The sequence below is a fragment of the Rattus norvegicus genome, chromosome X (genome assembly GCF_036323735.1).
Source record: "Rattus norvegicus strain BN/NHsdMcwi chromosome X, GRCr8, whole genome shotgun sequence".
In the NCBI taxonomy this organism is placed as follows: domain Eukaryota; kingdom Metazoa; phylum Chordata; class Mammalia; order Rodentia; family Muridae; genus Rattus; species Rattus norvegicus.
Genome location: NC_086039.1, coordinates 15,446,622 through 15,464,579, shown reverse-complemented (window position 1 = coordinate 15,464,579; position 17,958 = coordinate 15,446,622). Strand labels below are relative to the sequence as shown.

Sequence of the window (17,958 nt, the reverse complement as noted above, 5' to 3'; positions counted from 1 at the left end):
GGTCTTCATGTAGGCCCTGAACAACTGGAGCAGGGTCTATCCCAAAAGCTGTTTTATTTTATTTTGCTTTGCTTGCTTTGTTTTGTTTTGTTTTTATGTCATCTTCCCCATGGATGAGGACAGCCAGCTCTGCAGGGCTCAGCTGTCCTATGCAAACCTGGGCTGGTAGGAAGTGCCCATAACTGTTTCACAGAGCCACTTCTAGCATTCCATCGGCCAGAACCCAGTTCTGTGGCTCGATGAGTTGCAAGAGAGTATAAACAAATATGGCATGCGCAAATTTAGAACCAGAGATTTTAAATGACGGGAATACAAAAAATAAAATAAAATAAGCTGTAAGATGGTAATAAAACCTGGGATTTTTTAAAGAAAAATAAATATAGAATGGAGATTGGGAGATAATAGTGTTCACTGATAAATTTAATTTTTTTTTTCCTTTTGGGTGATAGTTCTGAAATTAAACCCAGGGCATTCCTAGATAAGCCCTCTGTCATTGCCCCACTTACTAGTGCTGACTGATATAGTAAATGGAATGCCACATTACACAGTTATCTTCTTTATTCCTGACTATTTACATGTATTTTTTGGAATTGTCTCATGTACTGATTCCATATACACACTCATTTTCTTTCCTAAACCATGAAGGCACAAAGAGGTTTGTGAGTTAGAGTCTGAACAAAATAGAGGGGATCTAGGATGCCAGTAGTCTACCTAAGAAGAGCTTGTAGGAAACACCAGCAAAAATATATATATATATATATATATATATATATATATATATATATATATATATATATATATATACCATGAAGCAAAAGAGAGAGGGGAAATGGATTTAAAAGATCTGTTAATGAGAAGGTTATTACTGTAGGCCACTAGAGTTCATTTCCACCGGGGAAGCAACAAGACCTACATACAATGGCCCTTAGGAGTATCCCTCAAAGAACTAGGGAACTCATCAACCCTTTTGCAAAACCTACTGATTGAGAATTGCCCTTCAAGCATTTCGTGTTCAGTAACTTTGGGGTGCTCTGAACATAATGGAGAAAACTCACACAGAACCTAGTAACCTGATAGCACAGCATTTGAGGCAGAAAGCTGAAAACCTACCAAAAAAACCTATCTACTGTGCCTGCAAATCCGCTAACAGATGACCCAGAAGGCACAAAGCAAAGCTTTCAATAGTGGCTACCACCAGGAGGGTCTTTTCTTTACCAGATGGAGAACCAAATATTTGGAAGGATTTGGAAAGACAGAAACTGTAGTCAGAAATGAAAGGAGGGCATTTTACTATTGTAGCATTAGTCGTCTCTCCAAATAAAATATTGTTTAAGTTTATAAAAACCAGGGAGAGAACATCAACTGTGCATATTGTGTTCACATTCAATTCCAAAGAACTGTGAGGAATTGAAGTGTCAGCTCACGGGTAGCAAATTGTTTTGCTTACTTTCCCACTGACTGTTTCCTTTCACAGCTACCTGCTTCCTGATGATAACAAAGCCACCAAGCACAAAACTGCAGTTGTAAAAAAGAGTGTCAATCCTCAGTGGAACCATGTGTTCATATTCAGCGGTCTGTATCCTCAGGATATACAGAATGCTTGCCTAGAACTCACCATCTGGGATAAGGAGGCCTTTTCCAGCAACATCTTTCTAGGAGGTGTTCGTTTAAATTCCGGAAGCGGTAAGGACCTGGGTGAGCTGGAGCTCATGTATGACTAGAATGAGCAATGCTGTGGTTACTACTAGTGTAAATGTGTGGTAGATTATCATGCTGTTTGAGCTACAACTAATCCCTGAAATAATCAGTGTGTTTCTATGGTAACCTTGTATCCTTAGGCTTTAAGTCGAAGAAATGTTGTATTAATATTTGGTACCTTAATAGAAAAATCTTAATACATTCATATAAGTGAATTTCAAGTACTTTTTTTGGGTCTTACCTCAAGTTTTTCTCACGTAAAGATCTCCAAGACAGCACAGAATTTGATAGGAGAGGAGGGACTCCTAAAATCACCATTACTGAAACATCTTTTCACTGTCTAGTGTTTCAGCTCAACTATGATCAAGTTGAATGGAAACTGAATTTTCTCTACAAACAACACCTAACATTGTTCATAAGAGCAATATGTCTTAGCTTGCTTTCTGTTGCTATCATGAAGACAATGATAACTTGGGGAGGAAATGGTTTATTTCACTTCACAAATTATAGATCACCATGATGGGAAATCAAGGCAGGAACTGCATGCAGAAACCTAGAGGCAGAAACTGAAGCAGAACCATGGTGGGATGCTGTTTACTTGTTTGTACAGCTTGTTTCATACATAACCTAGGACCGCTTATAGCTTTTCAAGGGGCCAATCATATTGGTATATTTTCAATGACCCAAAAGTGTGTCATGTTGATAGAAAACTAAACAACACAAAATGAAAGCACATAACTCATAAAATATAGCAGGGTATGAACTGGGTGGGGAGACATATTGTAACGGCCGAATGCTTTAGCACTAGGAGTGCACATGCAGTTACCCCAAATCACTTTACCCCATAACTTAGGCCAACCATAAGCCATGGCATTTGGGTTGAGAAAGACTCCATCTATATGAAAACATTTTTATACATTAAGGAAAACAGGGGTACATATGCCAGTAAAATTGAAATCTCCAAGGGTCAGAGAAGTAGTCGTGGTACATATCTGAACTCACATTAACTTGGTTTAGATGAGCCAGTTTTCTGCCAAGCTACAAAGTAGGGTAGAAATGAAATATCAGGAGCCATTCTGATTTCTCTGCACAACCTAAGCAGAAGGAAGTCATGGGGATTCAAAACACTGATTCATTTCAGCACCTTACTACATATGGGACCTGAGAAGAGGCCAAAAGGATTTCTTCTTAAAACTTCCCCTCAGAGGTTGTTCTTTACCTTCTAGGAAGTCCACTTGTGTGAAATGTTGTCTTTTCCTTCTTTAGGTATTAGCCATGGGAAGGCTGTGGACTGGATGGACTCTCGTGGGGAAGAACAACGCCTTTGGCAAAAGATGGCTGACAACCCTGGGACATCTGTAGAAGGAGTTCTCATGCTACGTTCTAGCATGGCAAAATGTAGGCTCTGAGGGCACCAGTTCTCCCAAAAATACATCTCTGGTTGCCAGCTGTTTCCTCTCAGTGAAAAGACTGGGGCTTTGAAATCACTGAAGAGTATTAGGGCATAATAGGAAACATGTCAGTACTGTGAACATTTAGGATATTGCTGATTGTCAAAAAACAAAACAAAAGTAAAAACCCATATCCTTTTATGTGTTCACTTACTCGGGTCTCCCTTATTAGACAATAGGAAGTGTACCTTTCCAACAATAAAACTGTGCAAAGGCTCATAGGCTTTATGTTGATAAAAATGTTATGAGCTTATTGGAGAATACTGTTTAGATAGGGGGTTCCCATTCTTTTCCCAACTGAGTTACTTAAGGTTTGTTGAGTCTGAGAAGAGAAGGGAACATGAAGGAGGTAGATTGCTTGAAGAATAACAAAAAAAGATACTGGCCTCTTTTTCTTATATTTATTGTGGGATGGCCTGGGGATTGTTTGGAGGACAGGGTAGACTGCTGTTATAGTGGCAAACTTCGGGATGAAGATGGTAATGTTTCAGGTTGTACTGGTGGGACTTTGGTAATTACAGAATTTATCATAAACTCCAGCCTCCTTTTCAAGGTAAAGATAACTAAATGATTATGTGTGATCTCTCTCTCTCTCTCTCTCTCTCTCTCTCTCTCTCTCTCTCTCTCTCTCTCCCTCCCTCCCTCTCCCTCTGTTTCTCACTAACACACACACACACACACACACACACACACACACACACACACACACACAAACAAAACACAGATACATACTAGCATGTGTGTAGAAAATTGGAAGGTAGAGTCATAGGTTACCTTGATGGTAATCTAGCAATTTGAGAACTCTGTTACAAGAAAGTACAAAAAATATATTTTGTCAAATATTTTAAGCAATTCAGTAAATGGAAATAATAAGTAAGGGCCAGCCAATTCATATCTCTACATTTTGTTCACTAGTGAGACTAGTTAACTGAAACGGGAGATAGTATGCTGCCCTTCTCCTGTGCTGCTATAGGAGACTCCATGGTCTCTCCTTCACTTTCACCAAAGTTCTTACTATTTTCTTCTGATATTATAACAGTAAGTATCAAAGCACCCCAAAGGTCAATGACCTAAAATGAAAACTTTCTTATGCCTATGAAGGTTGCCTAGGAAAGCTCTGCTTCCTACTTCCAAGCCTGAGGATGTAAATTAGATGCTTCTTTCTCATCCTCATTAGACTGGAATAGCCTGGTAGTGACAGAGGTATAATTGGATAGGCCTCATTGCTTAGGCACCTACGTGTAGTATACCTCATTGGTCAAAAGGAAGCCATATGGCTAAGTCCAAAGTTTCAAAAGGAAATATGCCTTGTCGACTGTTGCCATGATATGAGTGATGGTGGTAGAAAGGATGCTGAACAGAGGCCGGTAGTTGAACCCATGTTTTACGTCCTGGCACTTTGATGCCAAACCTAAACTACCAAATTTACTTGCACAGTCAGTTAAACCCTCAGGGGATGCCAAGCCTGGTTGGTCATTTTGTGAGTTCCAACCCTGTGGTCCAAAGAGCTGAGGTAACTTGCTCAAAGTCCTGTAGAGCCTGTGACTGAATCCGGACTTAACCCATACGTAACTTTGACATGACTCTGTGATTATCAAGGATCACATGTCAAAGAAAGCATATCAGAGTCTGATTATTTAAACCTGAACATACATGGTCTATGCCAGATGTCATTGCTTCACTTGCCTCTGCTTCCACTGGTACTGTGCAGGAGGATCAGGAGTTCAAGGCGAGCCTTAGCTACGTAGAGAATTTTAAGCTATTCTGGGCTATACAGTCAGACCATATCTCAGTGGCACCCCATGCATCAAAAATAAATAAATAAATAAATGAATATAAAAATAAAAATAAAAATGTACATGAAAACCCTTTTAAATACAACAAATGAATGTTAGTCATAGAAAAATGAAAACCATGTTCAGATTCATTCAACATAGTTGTTACACATTTTTAGATATATTTTTGAAATTTCAAAACTGATTTAAGAATATATTTAATAGTCTTCCTATTAATACACAAACCAATCTAACTGGGTATTTCTATAAACCAAACCCCACATATTCAAAAGAAATTTAAAAAAAAAACCCTCATTCTGGTTCTTCATGTAAATAAAAGGCATACATCTTCAGCTCACACTCTCTTTCTAAAATTGTGTGCAAAATAATAACTCAAAATACAAGTGGAGGTGTTGGTATATAACTAGAAACCTAGCATTCAGGAGACTAGTTCAGGAGGACCGCAAGTTCAGCATCAGCCTGGACTATATAATGAGACTCAGTGTCAAAGGTAAAAGTCTATGAAGAGTATAAAATTCAAGTGCTTAAAGCCTGTGGAGTGGCTTTGCCCACCACTTCTGCATGAAAGTATACTTACTGTTAGCGTTAGTCTTTTCTATGCCTATAGGTTATTACCTTATAGGAATCCATTGAGTATGTTCAGTCAGTGTTATCAGATGCCACAGGAAATATGGTTAATCCATCTATGCTTAATGCTTTTTCTCAACAGACTTTTCTTTTTAAAAGGACAAACACTTTGAAAAAAATTATATATATATGTGTGTGTGTGTGTGTGTTTATGTAGATGGTATATATATAATTTTTATTTCATAAATTATATCATCCAGCTATCCTCTTACATGCATCTACCCTATAGAATTAGACATGTATATGAAGAATGAATACCCATAGGTTCCTGTGTATCTAAAAGAGATCAGAAACAAAGAAAAATTGATGAAAGGAAGTATGAAAATCACACACCCCAGACTTTTTCTGTTTCTAGTTATTACTTGCTCCTTCCCTTCTGCCTCTGATAATTCTCAGCATAACTGCATAACTGTTAACGTCTTCTCTTTGGAGCTCTCTCTCCTTGTTTCTATCCGACTTCCATGATAACACATGCTTACAACGTCAGACTTTCATATCCAATGAAGATTTACTTCTCAGCTCTAGACCCTGAGAAAAATCTGTCAATCCAATTTACTTATTCCTGCCCAGTATAAAGCTGAGAAATTATAGGAAATAACATATAAGTCATAAATATCTGTTCCGTAGGATGCCTTGCAAGCCTTATGTAACCAAAAGATCCACTATGACTTTAAGACCCAATTTACATAGCAGTTGATGCTGATCATCAACCCAAGCTTGCCAACTTCCAAAGACACTGTCTGACAGATGAGCTTGCTTCCAAAATAATCCGTGTTACTACCTCTTTCCTCAATAAAATGCTAATTATTTTCTTTTGTTCTCTAGATATACCAGAGACTGCCCAGTCTGGCGTATCTGATTGTATACCCAGTCTGGTATCGTTCTAGCTTCCCATTCTTTCTTTCTATTCAGTCTCACGTAAGATTTCCCTTCTCAAGGATTTATTTCTGTAGTTTTATGTAGTGATGACAACCGTAATCTAACTGCCAGGATGACATCTCCTTCAGGGGACTTTCTTTGGAACTGTAATCAAACTAAGCATTTTGTTATCATTCCTGTTATGGAGTCTTGTTGTTCTAGCCCCTTCTACCTCAGTACTTAGGACATCTATCTTCTAACAAGTGACAGTAACCAGGCTGATCGCTGATTTTTATTTCTCACTGTTCTTTTGCCCTGAGGCAAAGTCAGTCAGGGAATCATAAGTCTACTTAAGCTTCCTTATCCCCACCATAGCACCCAAGTCCACACTAACATTACTACTTTTCATGACTATTTCAGCAAGTTTCCAAACTTTAATCATTTAAAAATTATGTATTATTATTTATTGTGTGTATATACATTGTGTGTGTTACATGCACACATAGAGCCAGAGAATAACTCTGTGGAGTCAGTTCTCTCTTTCCACTTTACGGGGACTCTGGGGATCGAACCTAGGTAATCAGACTTGTTCTGCAAGTACGTTACCAAGTGAGCTATCTCTCTGGCTGTTGTTTTTACAGCCATTCTTGTTCTCCATCATTCCAATACACTCCCTATGAGATTCATCTCAAAATGGTATTTTCAATGTCCAAATATACAGAAAAATTGAAAGAACTTTATAGTGAACACTATTGTATCTATGATCTAGCATTAGCACATGACTGTACTCATTTGTCATTATAGAGATTATATATGACCATCCCAAGTGATCTATGCAACTTTCCATGGGCTTTCAATTGAAATGAAAATAAAATACAAATTATTGTATATGGCCCAGTCTGAGAAGGTCACTGCCTTTTCTCTAGTGCATCCCAGGCTGGGCCTCCCCTCCCTGTCCTCCCTTCCTCTTTAGCCACCCTGTGTACTTTTCTTGTCGTCATTAGCCAAATCCCCAGAAATAATCCCAGTCTTAGATGCTACTTCCTCAGGAAAACCTTCTTGATCCTGTTCTGAAGTTGGCCTTTATTTCCCCTCCACTGCACCTATTATAATTACAATAAATTATTCATGCAATGAACCTGATGCCCATGTCTGCTATCTCCCCTTTATGTAAGATTCATAAGGGCCAGGGCAACACATCTGCACAGCTCTATCCCCAGTGCTTGGCTAAAAGTAGCGGATCAAAAGTATTTGTGAAATAAGTCAGAAGGGCACAAAAATAACACCACAGAACGTTACGCTAGCAAGCACTTTTTTCTTTTCTGTTAATTAATTTATTTACTCATTTTACATCCCGATCATATTTTTAAAAACCACCATTTCAAAGTGAGTGTGGGAAGGAGCAAACAGAGCAAGGATGGATAAAGACCTGTATATCCTAACTAGGAGTTTGGGTCATTGACTGCATGAAATGGGAACTGCTGAGATTTCTGAGCCGAAGAAAGTCAAAATAGCATGTACTTTAACAGCATCCCTCTGATTGCAGTATCCAGTACTGGTGAAGAAGTAGCAACTTGCAACAGTCAGGCGGTTTTCTCCTACATGTAACAAAATAACAATCTAAAGGTTATAGAAGAAAGTAACTGGCCTGTCACTCAAAAGCCTAGAAGGAGGGCTTTTACTCTAGTTTGCACAGCCTTGTTCTTCAGGCTCGCTAGACCCTGGCTTAAGACAAGTGATTCTTCATCACTGTTAGAGACACAATGCTTATGATTACTAGGGTATCTGAGGGAAAGCTGTGGGAGGGAACGTTGGCAAACTATGTCAATGTAAATGACAGACCTTAGCTGGTGAATTGTGTCAATGCTTATTGGGACGTCTGTAGATGCTTCAGGCTATCCCAGCTTATCAGCTTTCTGGAGACTACAAGACAACCTTAGTGGAATATTTCACTCCTTTTTTGGAGATTCCAGTTTCTGATTTTCCCATGAATAAACTAAAAAATGAGGAAGGAGATAGACAATCTTAAACACCCGATTTTCTCTCGGTTACATAAATAGCACTTGCAACAGAGGAACAGAATCGGCTCTCATTGTACTCTCTTGTTTTCATCACTGAACTTATTTATGAGAATGTAGTTTTTCTAGGGCACAAAAACAATGCCAGTTTGGAACACCCTATACCCCCTTTTCTTTAAAAGGTCACTAATACATAGCTAATGATAATTAAGTACTTAAGCAACAGATGAATTGTGCACGCACCTGACTCCCAGCAATGGGAGTCATGCGATCCTTTGATACTTCATGATTTAAATTTAATTGGAAAGGAGAAAGCCATAGAAAGAATAACAGCAAGCCCTACTTGTAGGAATGAAGTTGGTAGAAATATCAAGTCCAAGAATCCTCTGAAACTGCAAAGCTGTAGCTGTTGTGATCAGTGTTGGGTTTTGTTTTTACTTTTGTTTTTGTTTTTGTTTTTTTTTTTAATGCAATACAACACATTGATCTGAACACTGCCACTAAAGATTAGCAGGACATTTCCTGCTACAATATTGTCCTTTATGGCCTTTGAACTAAGAAAAGAAACAGCATGGACAAATGTATTGTAAATGTAACCTTTATTCGCTGATGCAATTGTCTTCTCCAAGGCTCATTGCCTCCATCTGCTAACTTAGGCCTCGTCCTGGAAGCTTCCAGCCTGTGTACAATCTAATGCAGCCTAGAATGTTTTCAGCCTCTGAGACTCACTGCCTAATAAGCTCACCCTTTCTAGTTCTTTCTGATCTCGGGCTGACTGGTTCAACTCAACTGTTCTGGCTCGAACTCCTCTCTAAACAGACTGATTCAATCTGGCTTCTCTTAGATTCTTACCAAATTGCTCTGCTTGTCCTCAAACTAACTTTGGCATTTTGTTCTAATCTTATGACTTCTTCTTATTCCCTGATGTCAGCTGCCTCTGCTGCCCTGCACTGCACTGCATGAACTCATGAACAAACTCAACTCCACTGCACTGCGCTCACTGCACTGACTCCCAACTCACTGACAAACTGAGTTCAATTCCACTGCACTGAACTCAACTCTCCCTCTCTCTCTCTCTCTCTCTCTCTCTCTCTCTCTCTCTCTCTCTCTCTCTCTCTGTGTCTCTCTCTGTCTGTCTCTCTTTGTCTGTTTCTGTCTCTGTCTCTCTCTCCCTCCTTCCCTCCCTCCCTTCTCTCCAACCCACTGCTCTTAAATAGCTTTTCCCCTGAGAGTTGGGTGTATTCTATCTGTGACTCATTCTGTTAAATATTACTCTGATCCATCACTTTGTATGCCCCTCAATTATTCATTGTTTGGAATAAAGGTGTGTACTAAAGGAGTCCAGCCACAGGAAATAAAGGTGTGTACTAAGGTTGTGTCTGAATTCCAGCCAGATCTCACAGAACTAGAATTTGGATGTGATCAGTGCAGCCATATTGCTGGATTAAAATTCCTCTACAATGTGTACTAGAAAATCAGAAATGTTGTGCCATATTAAAAATTAGGAAAATTATCTGAACTGTGAAATGAATACTGTGATTCCATAGAATTCCTCCAAACATAATAACATTGCTCCAAAAAATCTCCAGAAGCACTTGTGGTAAGTCTTATCAAACTGCTTGTGATACACCACTACAAAAGAGTTATAATTTGAGAGATGCTTTATTTAGAAGACAGACCCCCATCTCCTAAACATCCCATAACTGTCTCAAATAGCACCACCTACTGGGTTCCAAGTGTTCAAACTTGTAAACCTAAGGGGTCATGTCTCATCCAAACGCAGCACAATACAAACAGGATAAAGTGGAAAAACTTAACCCTAGTCTCAGAAGTCCTCAGTTCAAATATTACCAAATATTCAAATACATACCAACCATTAGAAGTAATTTATCCAAAATAGGCTTTGGTCTGCTTGACTGTAAAATGGATATAACCAATCTATCTTAGAATAACTATGATGCTGGCCAGTGTGATGGCTCACAAAATACAAGTACTTGACCCTGAAAGCATGATGACATAATTCTATCCCCAGAACCCATAGTGGAAAGAAAGCAATGACTCCCAAGGGTTGCCCTCTGCCCTTCGTGTGCATACTATGGTACATTCATGTATACACACATGAATAACTATTTAGAAAATTGAAGATACCTGGTGAAGTAATGTACATAAATATGGCAGGCAAAATTAAAACTTCTAGGGGTTGGGGATTTAGCTCAGTGGTAGAGCGCTAAGGCCCTGGGTTCGGCCCCCAGCTCCGAAAAAAAAAAAAAAAAGAAAGAAAAAAGAAAAAAAATTAAAACTTCTACGAAAAAGTGAGTTAACTTAAATAACATTTTAACTGTTTTTCCTTAGATGCTGGGTTGGATATTAAACATTCTATATACAATAAAATGGCCCCCAGTGTATGAAATATGTTTTAAGAGGTACCTATTTTGAGAAATACTATAGTTTGAATATTATAGGTCTCCCAAAGGCCATGTAATAATGCTTAATCAGTATTGGTGGGTAGTAAAATGTTTTAAAGATGTATCATCATGTGACCTTCAAGTTACCAGGTACATGCCCTTGAAGGAGCTATTAGGATCCTGGACCCCTCCTGTTCCATCCATCCAAACCATAAAGGAAATAGTTTTATCATACTTTTTTGCCAAGACTTCTCTGGCCTGCCACTAGAGAACCAAAAGCAATGAAGTCAACAAACCATGGTTTAAAATCTGAAGCATTTATGATGGTCATGGAATGCTGACACATGTATTAGTTTCCTTCAGGTCAGGATTTCAGTTTCAATCAATTAGTTGATGAATATTACAGAACATGTTTAAATATGCTGAAATTAAACATCTATGGTCAGGTTTTGTTTTTTGAGGAACAGGGTAGCAATCCAACAACCCCACTTTCCTGACGTTACTAACCCTTCCTCAGATCTTCTCTTGGGCTAGAAGCTGTCTTTTGCTATGACCCATCCATACCCTCCATGACATATGTAGGAAACCTGCCTTTCTTGCAGGACTAGTTTTCAAGATCATGCTTTTAATCTGAATAAACAAATTTACCACTCTGTCAAAACACACTCCATGGAAACACAAGCTAATGTGTCGCTGTGAGTAAGGCATATTATTTCAAATATTATCAGTTGCACTTTATTTAAAATTCATCAACGTATCCTGGAGAAGAATCCTTAAGAAGGTAAAATTAAGTACTTGTTTGGTGTAGGCCAGGAATGCCAAAATGCTCAAATTTTTATCCAATATTTTAACACAGAAGAAAGTTCTGAGGTCAGAATTAATGCACATAATTAAAGCAAAGTTTCAATCACTGGAATCTGGTAGCAGGTCAGAGAACTAGATATGTATTTAAATCAGAAGAATACATTCTTATCTCTATGTTAAATATACTTCGGCTAAAAAGGGAATCTGATTGTACCCCAAAAATACTTTACTTAACAATCATTGATTTTGACATTATAAACTTCAAACTTGTTTGTCAGAATGCATAGGATTTGACAAGGCCCAAAGAGAGGCTTTATTTTCATGTCTTTTAGGAACAAGGAAGGAGGGGAGCCACTCTAGCACAAAGTGATGGAGTGCTAGAATATTTAATCTGGCATCACTCAGAGTTGGAAGTATCATCGAGAATTGTAAATATCTTTTCTTTTCATAAACAGATATTCAATAGAGATTATTGGTTGTCAGTTGCTTGGAGAAAGGGACATTTAAACTCTTTTTTAAACTCTCTCTGATGCTCTTCAGATTGGTGGAGTATACACAAGGGGTTTAAGAGACACTTTCATTGATTTTCTTTTCATGAGGGTTTCTGGAAATATCATTATTTAATTTAAACTCTTCCCTGTCACCTCAGAAACCATGCTAACATTATTTACTTGCAAAACAGCTAGATGAGCAGGCAAGTTACCTTGGCACCTTCCCAAGGTCTCAGAGGCATTCTTTGGCAATAAAATGAGGTGAGGAACTGCTCTCAGGAAGAATACGTTATTAACGGGGGGTGGGGGGGCTGCTTGAGTGTATGGATGCGACAGAGATCCTGTCCCTGAAGAGCAAATTCTGAGCGGGTAAATAGCTTTCTAAGGGACAGTTTCCTATGAGACAAGGAGGTGGTTTTGCTGCATAGGGTATGTCAGTTTGGGCTAGACATAAATTACTAAGAACAAAGGGGCAATAAAAGTTGCCTTTCCCTAGCACTTCCTTTGTATATTTCCCATCAATGAAGTATGCCTCAATATAAATGCCATACAAATATTTAATATCAAAACCATAAAGTGGTGGAGCACAGCTGTAATTAATCCTATCTACTTGGGATGCTAAGGCAGGAGGATCACAAGTTTGGGGCTAGCCTGGGCAAGTTAGGAAGGTCTGGTCTCCAAAATAAAACTTTTTTAAAAGACTTGAGCTGGGGCTCAATGTTAGAGCACTGGCCTCACATGTGTGAGACCCTAAATTCAGTCTTCAGCATCAAAATTAAATGGAATTAAATTGATCTGAGAAATATATCCTCAGCTCAGGTATTGGCCCAGCTCTGTGACTGTACTGGGTCCAGGTCTCCAATTCCTTGGGTAAGCATTGTATTGATGAGAAAGTCAAGGTTTTCTGGGACCTATAGATGAGTCTAGGGGTTTGTTGAATTACACAAGGATGGCACATTTTCAATGTCTCATGAACATGTATGAATCATTGTGTTATTGAGTGAGGCTTATTTGGGAAAGACAAAAGGGGCAATTTACCCAAAATTCTGTTATTGAATCATCTTATACACATGGTCATTCACTTGCCAACATAGTCTCCTAACTTATTTTTCTTGTAAGAAGTTGGCTTATTTTGCTTGTTTCTAGTGAATCGATTTTATTGCTTAGAGAAAATCTGGGTTTATAGAACAGAACCTGAACAGAAAACTACAACAGAAGCTGAACAGAAGCTACAGAGGGTTTTGATACTATTTATCTCCACAGTTCCTCCTAATTAACCCCTTGAAGCATTGGCGCACATTTACTTTAGAACTGACGATAGAATATATGGACATTATTTTTAACTTAAGGTGATACTTTATACTGCTTGTTTTGATAAATACAGAAACATAATGAAGACTCTTTACAGATTTGCTGCTTTTGCTTAGCAATTTGCATTTAAGGTCCTTTCATGTCTTTTTTAATTTGATACTTCAGTGTTTCCTGTAGTAAGTGCACTTAATATGATACCAGTCCTCTTCACAAAATTTTCAGTGATGTGTGTATGTATGTATGTGTGTATAGAACTCTGAGAAATCAGTGTTTTGATCTCAAGAGATGATAAGTAGTCTCCATTCATTTGGCTATTTTGTTGTTCCTATTTGCTTACATTAACACGTTTAGTACAAAATTAGTAATAATATTTAAATGTTTAACATGTTTGCTTCTAAGCTTCTGAATGGAATATTTCCGTGAGACTAAAACTGTCTGCCATCCTGCACCTGATGCAAACTGTGGTGTCATTAAATTCACTTTCCCAATCTCTGTACCACGTTGTCTTCCCTGTTCTTCTGAACTCTGGAAGATGGATTGTATGTCCTTGAAGATTGATTATGTGACCTCTAGTCTTACTGTTTTTACACTTCTTTGTCTCTGAAGACACGGGCATTTGCTGAGCTGACACGGACCAGATGAATGTGTAGTTTCCATTTGAACGGTCAAAGTGGTGCAGGAAGATTCCTCTTTGCTCTTAGCTATTGCATCTGTCCCTTACTTTGCTTTTTGCTCACTTGTCTCCCACATCTGGACTCTGGCACTGGCATTCACTTTGGCCTCCCCTTAATGAATGAAAATTCAATCTGTATATAAAAAGTCAAAAAATAAACTAAATAAAAAATAAAAGTAAAATGGGTGATGTAGCCCTAAGGTTGGAAAGACATGTTCTTTTCCCTATAAGTGAATATGCCATGCACTTACACTCAAAGGATAACTTACATACATCTGATGGAGGAACTTATTTCACAGTGAGGAATATGTACCTCTGGGTTCATGCAATGAAATTGATTACTTCTATCACATCTCATGAATCACTCAAAATAGTTGGTTTGATGTTTTACTCAAAGTTCAGTTGCAGAATCAGCTAATAATATTTAGTAAGGATGAAGAAATACCTTCATAACACAGTGTGTGACTCAAAGTGAGTGTGTGTGTGTGTGTGTGTGTGTGTGTGTGTGTGTGTGTGAGAGAGAGAGAGAGAGAGAGAGAGAGAGAGAGAGAGAGAGAGGTTGTCCCTCAAAATGTTAAAAGGCATGGGTAAAGGAATTATGATCTAGAGCTGTGACTATCTCTTCTTATTTTTAAACCCAATTGTCCACTAATGAAATGTCCTTTACTATTTCCATAATGTTTACTTCAATGTGTTTTATGTGTTCTGGTACCTAAAGAAGGGGGGCTGGCATAGGAATCATTAGTATATTATCACCTTTGAAACTTAAGGCCTCTTGGTGATTCATGAATTCCTCACACCACTCAACTTATTTGGGTTGAGAAGCAGGTAGGATGATTTTCAAAAGAAAATTGGGTTGCTCACACATGGGGTTACAAGAGAAGCAGGTCTTCATACCAAGGAGTTTCCCGTGAATTACTCTTCTTAGCGCTATATTAATCCTAACAAGTGGAAACTACAACCAAACAATTTAAATAGGACCGCTAAGGAAGCACACCTTCCAAAAGTTGAAGTTTGGATTACTCATCTGGAGGAAGCGGCCAATGAAGTTGAAGTGCTGAGAAATATTTGAAAAGAACACGAGTGACATTATCAACTCAGATCTCAGGACTAGACAGAAGCAGGACTGCGACCATAAATATTAGACTAGTTAGCTTTTTCTTCCAGATGCATTGTTTTCTGGCTATATTGTATAGTGAGAAAGGGTGGTTGCTAAGTTTTTAGACTTCATATAGGATTCTGACAAAACTGATTTTGCCCTACCTTGACAGTAGTCATGGGACAAGCCATTTTCTTAAAGTGAAAGATGATAAATTGAACTTTATGGGCCATATGGTCCTAATCACGATGACTCCTCTCTGCTGTTCTAGTACTAAAACAGCCATAAACAGTATGTGAAAGAATGTATGTGGCTGGGGTTGGGGATTGGCTCAGTGGTAGAGCACTTGCCTAGGAAGCGCAAGGTCCTGGGTTCGGTCCCCAGCCCCGGAAAAAAAAAAAAAAGAATGTATGTGGCTGTGTCCCAACTAGAACTTAGCTAGCAAAACCAAATGGCCAGCCTGTGGGCTATAGTCTGATGACTTTTGGAGCATATAACTGGCAAACTTTGTGTGATCCCTGTACTGTGGGGTAAGATTTTATTTGGACAAAAGAAGCTGATAGGAGCCACAAACATTTACTGAACTTTCTTCCAACATTTTGAAATGTAAAATTCATTATTGTTATCTGTCATCACCCTGCTGTGGAAACAGTATATAGGAATGTCTTCCTTCTCAGCTGATAACAGATAAACAGTTATAAACGCTAAACACCCAAAGAAGTATAAATGGTAAGGGCCCAAGTGGATGAACTGTACTGGGTAGTTTGGTTTGTTCTCCCACATGTACTCTCTAAAACTCTCCAAAATTTTCCGTTTTGCTCCTTTACACTGCGGATTTTGGTTGGTTTGAAAGAGCTTCAGCCAACAGCAAGAGCTCAGAGAACAGGAGGAAAAAGTCGTTGGGTTTTATTTAGAGTACTTTCTTCTGACTGATCCCAAAGTTGTGTTCCTCTACTATTGCTCCCCTCTGTGACTTCTAACAAAACTATACATATTGTTCTTTCTAGGTTCCCATAGGCATGCCGTGTTCAAGCCTAGGATAGATGTTTCTTACTGCAGTCACATTTGAATGCCTCAAAATCTCCCATTGAGTTCTTTTACCCCATGCCCACACCATTACAAAATACTACTTTCATGATGCCCTCTTTAATTTCCATTTGAGTCTGTTATGTTTCCCACCGGGACCTTGACTGAGAACAACGTTATTGTTTTGAAGATATTGTTACTTCAGAGATGTTAAAATCTAAAAAGAAATATGTACCTTGGAATCAATGAACTATGGTGGTTTGCAATACATGCTGATGAATGAATGAATGATCAATGAGCTATTAGCAGTCAGTAAGACAGTGCGATGTTATCATTTTATGTGTTGTATAGAATATACCTGAAAATTCAGAATCAATACTGCTCCTCTCACATTTTTTCTCAGTATTCAAGGTTTTTATTTAATGGTAATAACAACCATTGATGAGAACTATTTTTCTAGTTCCAAACACCAAGGACAGTGAAAAAAACTGCTCATGAAATCACATATGGCCTTAGGATGCATTACTGACAGTGCATGAAAGGAGGTCAGGGGACAGCACAACAGAGGGACAAAGGGGAGGCCAAGGAAAAAGCTGGCAGCCTCTGAAATTCCATCCAAAATAGCTAGGACTACAGTAGTGAACAGGGAAGTATATATCAAAATCATATACAAAGATTCTTAAAATGTACAACTAGGGATCATATATATAATTTTTTTGCCTTGTTTCTGGGATCTAACAAAAAAGATTACAGAACTACTAGCCATTTTTATACCAGAAGCAGAAACATTATATGTAATTATAGCATGTCCCCATTCTTGTGCACAATCATTTCGTTATTTATTTTTACTGATGACCTATGTCATCTTATTCAAATGAGGGTTTGTATTTAGACCAATCCAAAGAATATTTTCCACCAGTTAAAACCAAGCCTCTTAAGCAAATGAAGGCTTATGCTTAAACCAATCAAAGCACTTAATTTTAGCCAAGTCTAGCTAAGCAAATAAAGGACTATGTATGTACCAATCAAAACAGTTTCCATTTTTATCATTGTGAAAAGCATTTTATGCAAATCAAGGCTTGGGTTTGGACCAATCATACCACTCACTTTTAAACAACTCATAAATATTATAATATGCAAATGGAGGGCTGAGTTTGCATGATTCTCTATTTTAGCATTATCTGAAGAATGAGTTTTATGCAAATGAGGCTTGTATTTGAACCACTCACATTACTCATGTTTTTACCAATCATAAAATGCCTACTGTGCAAATAAAGAACGATGTTTTCACCAATCATAACATTGATTTTCTTTTACTGGTTACATAGGCATCTTATTCACTCTAAAGTTTGTGTTTGCACCAGTCCAAAGTGTTTTTTCCCACTTAGGACCAAGCCTATTACGAATGTGAAAGATTATATTTAAACCAATTAAAGCACTTCTTTTACCAAGTCACAATAACCTGACTATGAAAATGCAGGACTCTGGGTGTACCATTCAGAGAATTCTCCATTTTATCACTGTCAGAAGTAAGCATTTTATGAAATGAAGGCTTGTATTTAACCAATCAGAGCACTCAGGTTTAAACCAGTCATAATAGTGGTAAGCTTCAAGTTTATAACAATCACAAAATGCCTCCTGTGTAAATGAAGTACCATGTTTTCACCAATCACAACATTGTATACTTTTACTGACAACAAA

The 17,958-nt window shown here is 38.1% G+C and overlaps 1 protein-coding gene across 8 annotated transcripts in view; it reads left to right on the top strand.

Annotated features, from left to right (window-relative positions):
* Sytl5 (synaptotagmin-like 5) overlaps positions 1-3,365 on the top strand; it is a 241,446-nt gene extending 238,081 nt beyond the window's left edge. For 7 of the 8 annotated variants that reach the window (XM_063279916.1, XM_063279914.1, XM_039099627.2 and 4 more), the window contains 2 exons: positions 1,475-1,683; positions 2,965-3,365. In XM_063279916.1, coding sequence (XP_063135986.1) covers positions 1,475-1,683; positions 2,965-3,107 — 352 coding nt within the window. In that variant the 3' untranslated portion in view covers positions 3,108-3,365. 8 annotated transcript variants of the gene reach the window in all.
* Positions 3,366-17,958: the final 14,593 nt, after the last annotated feature.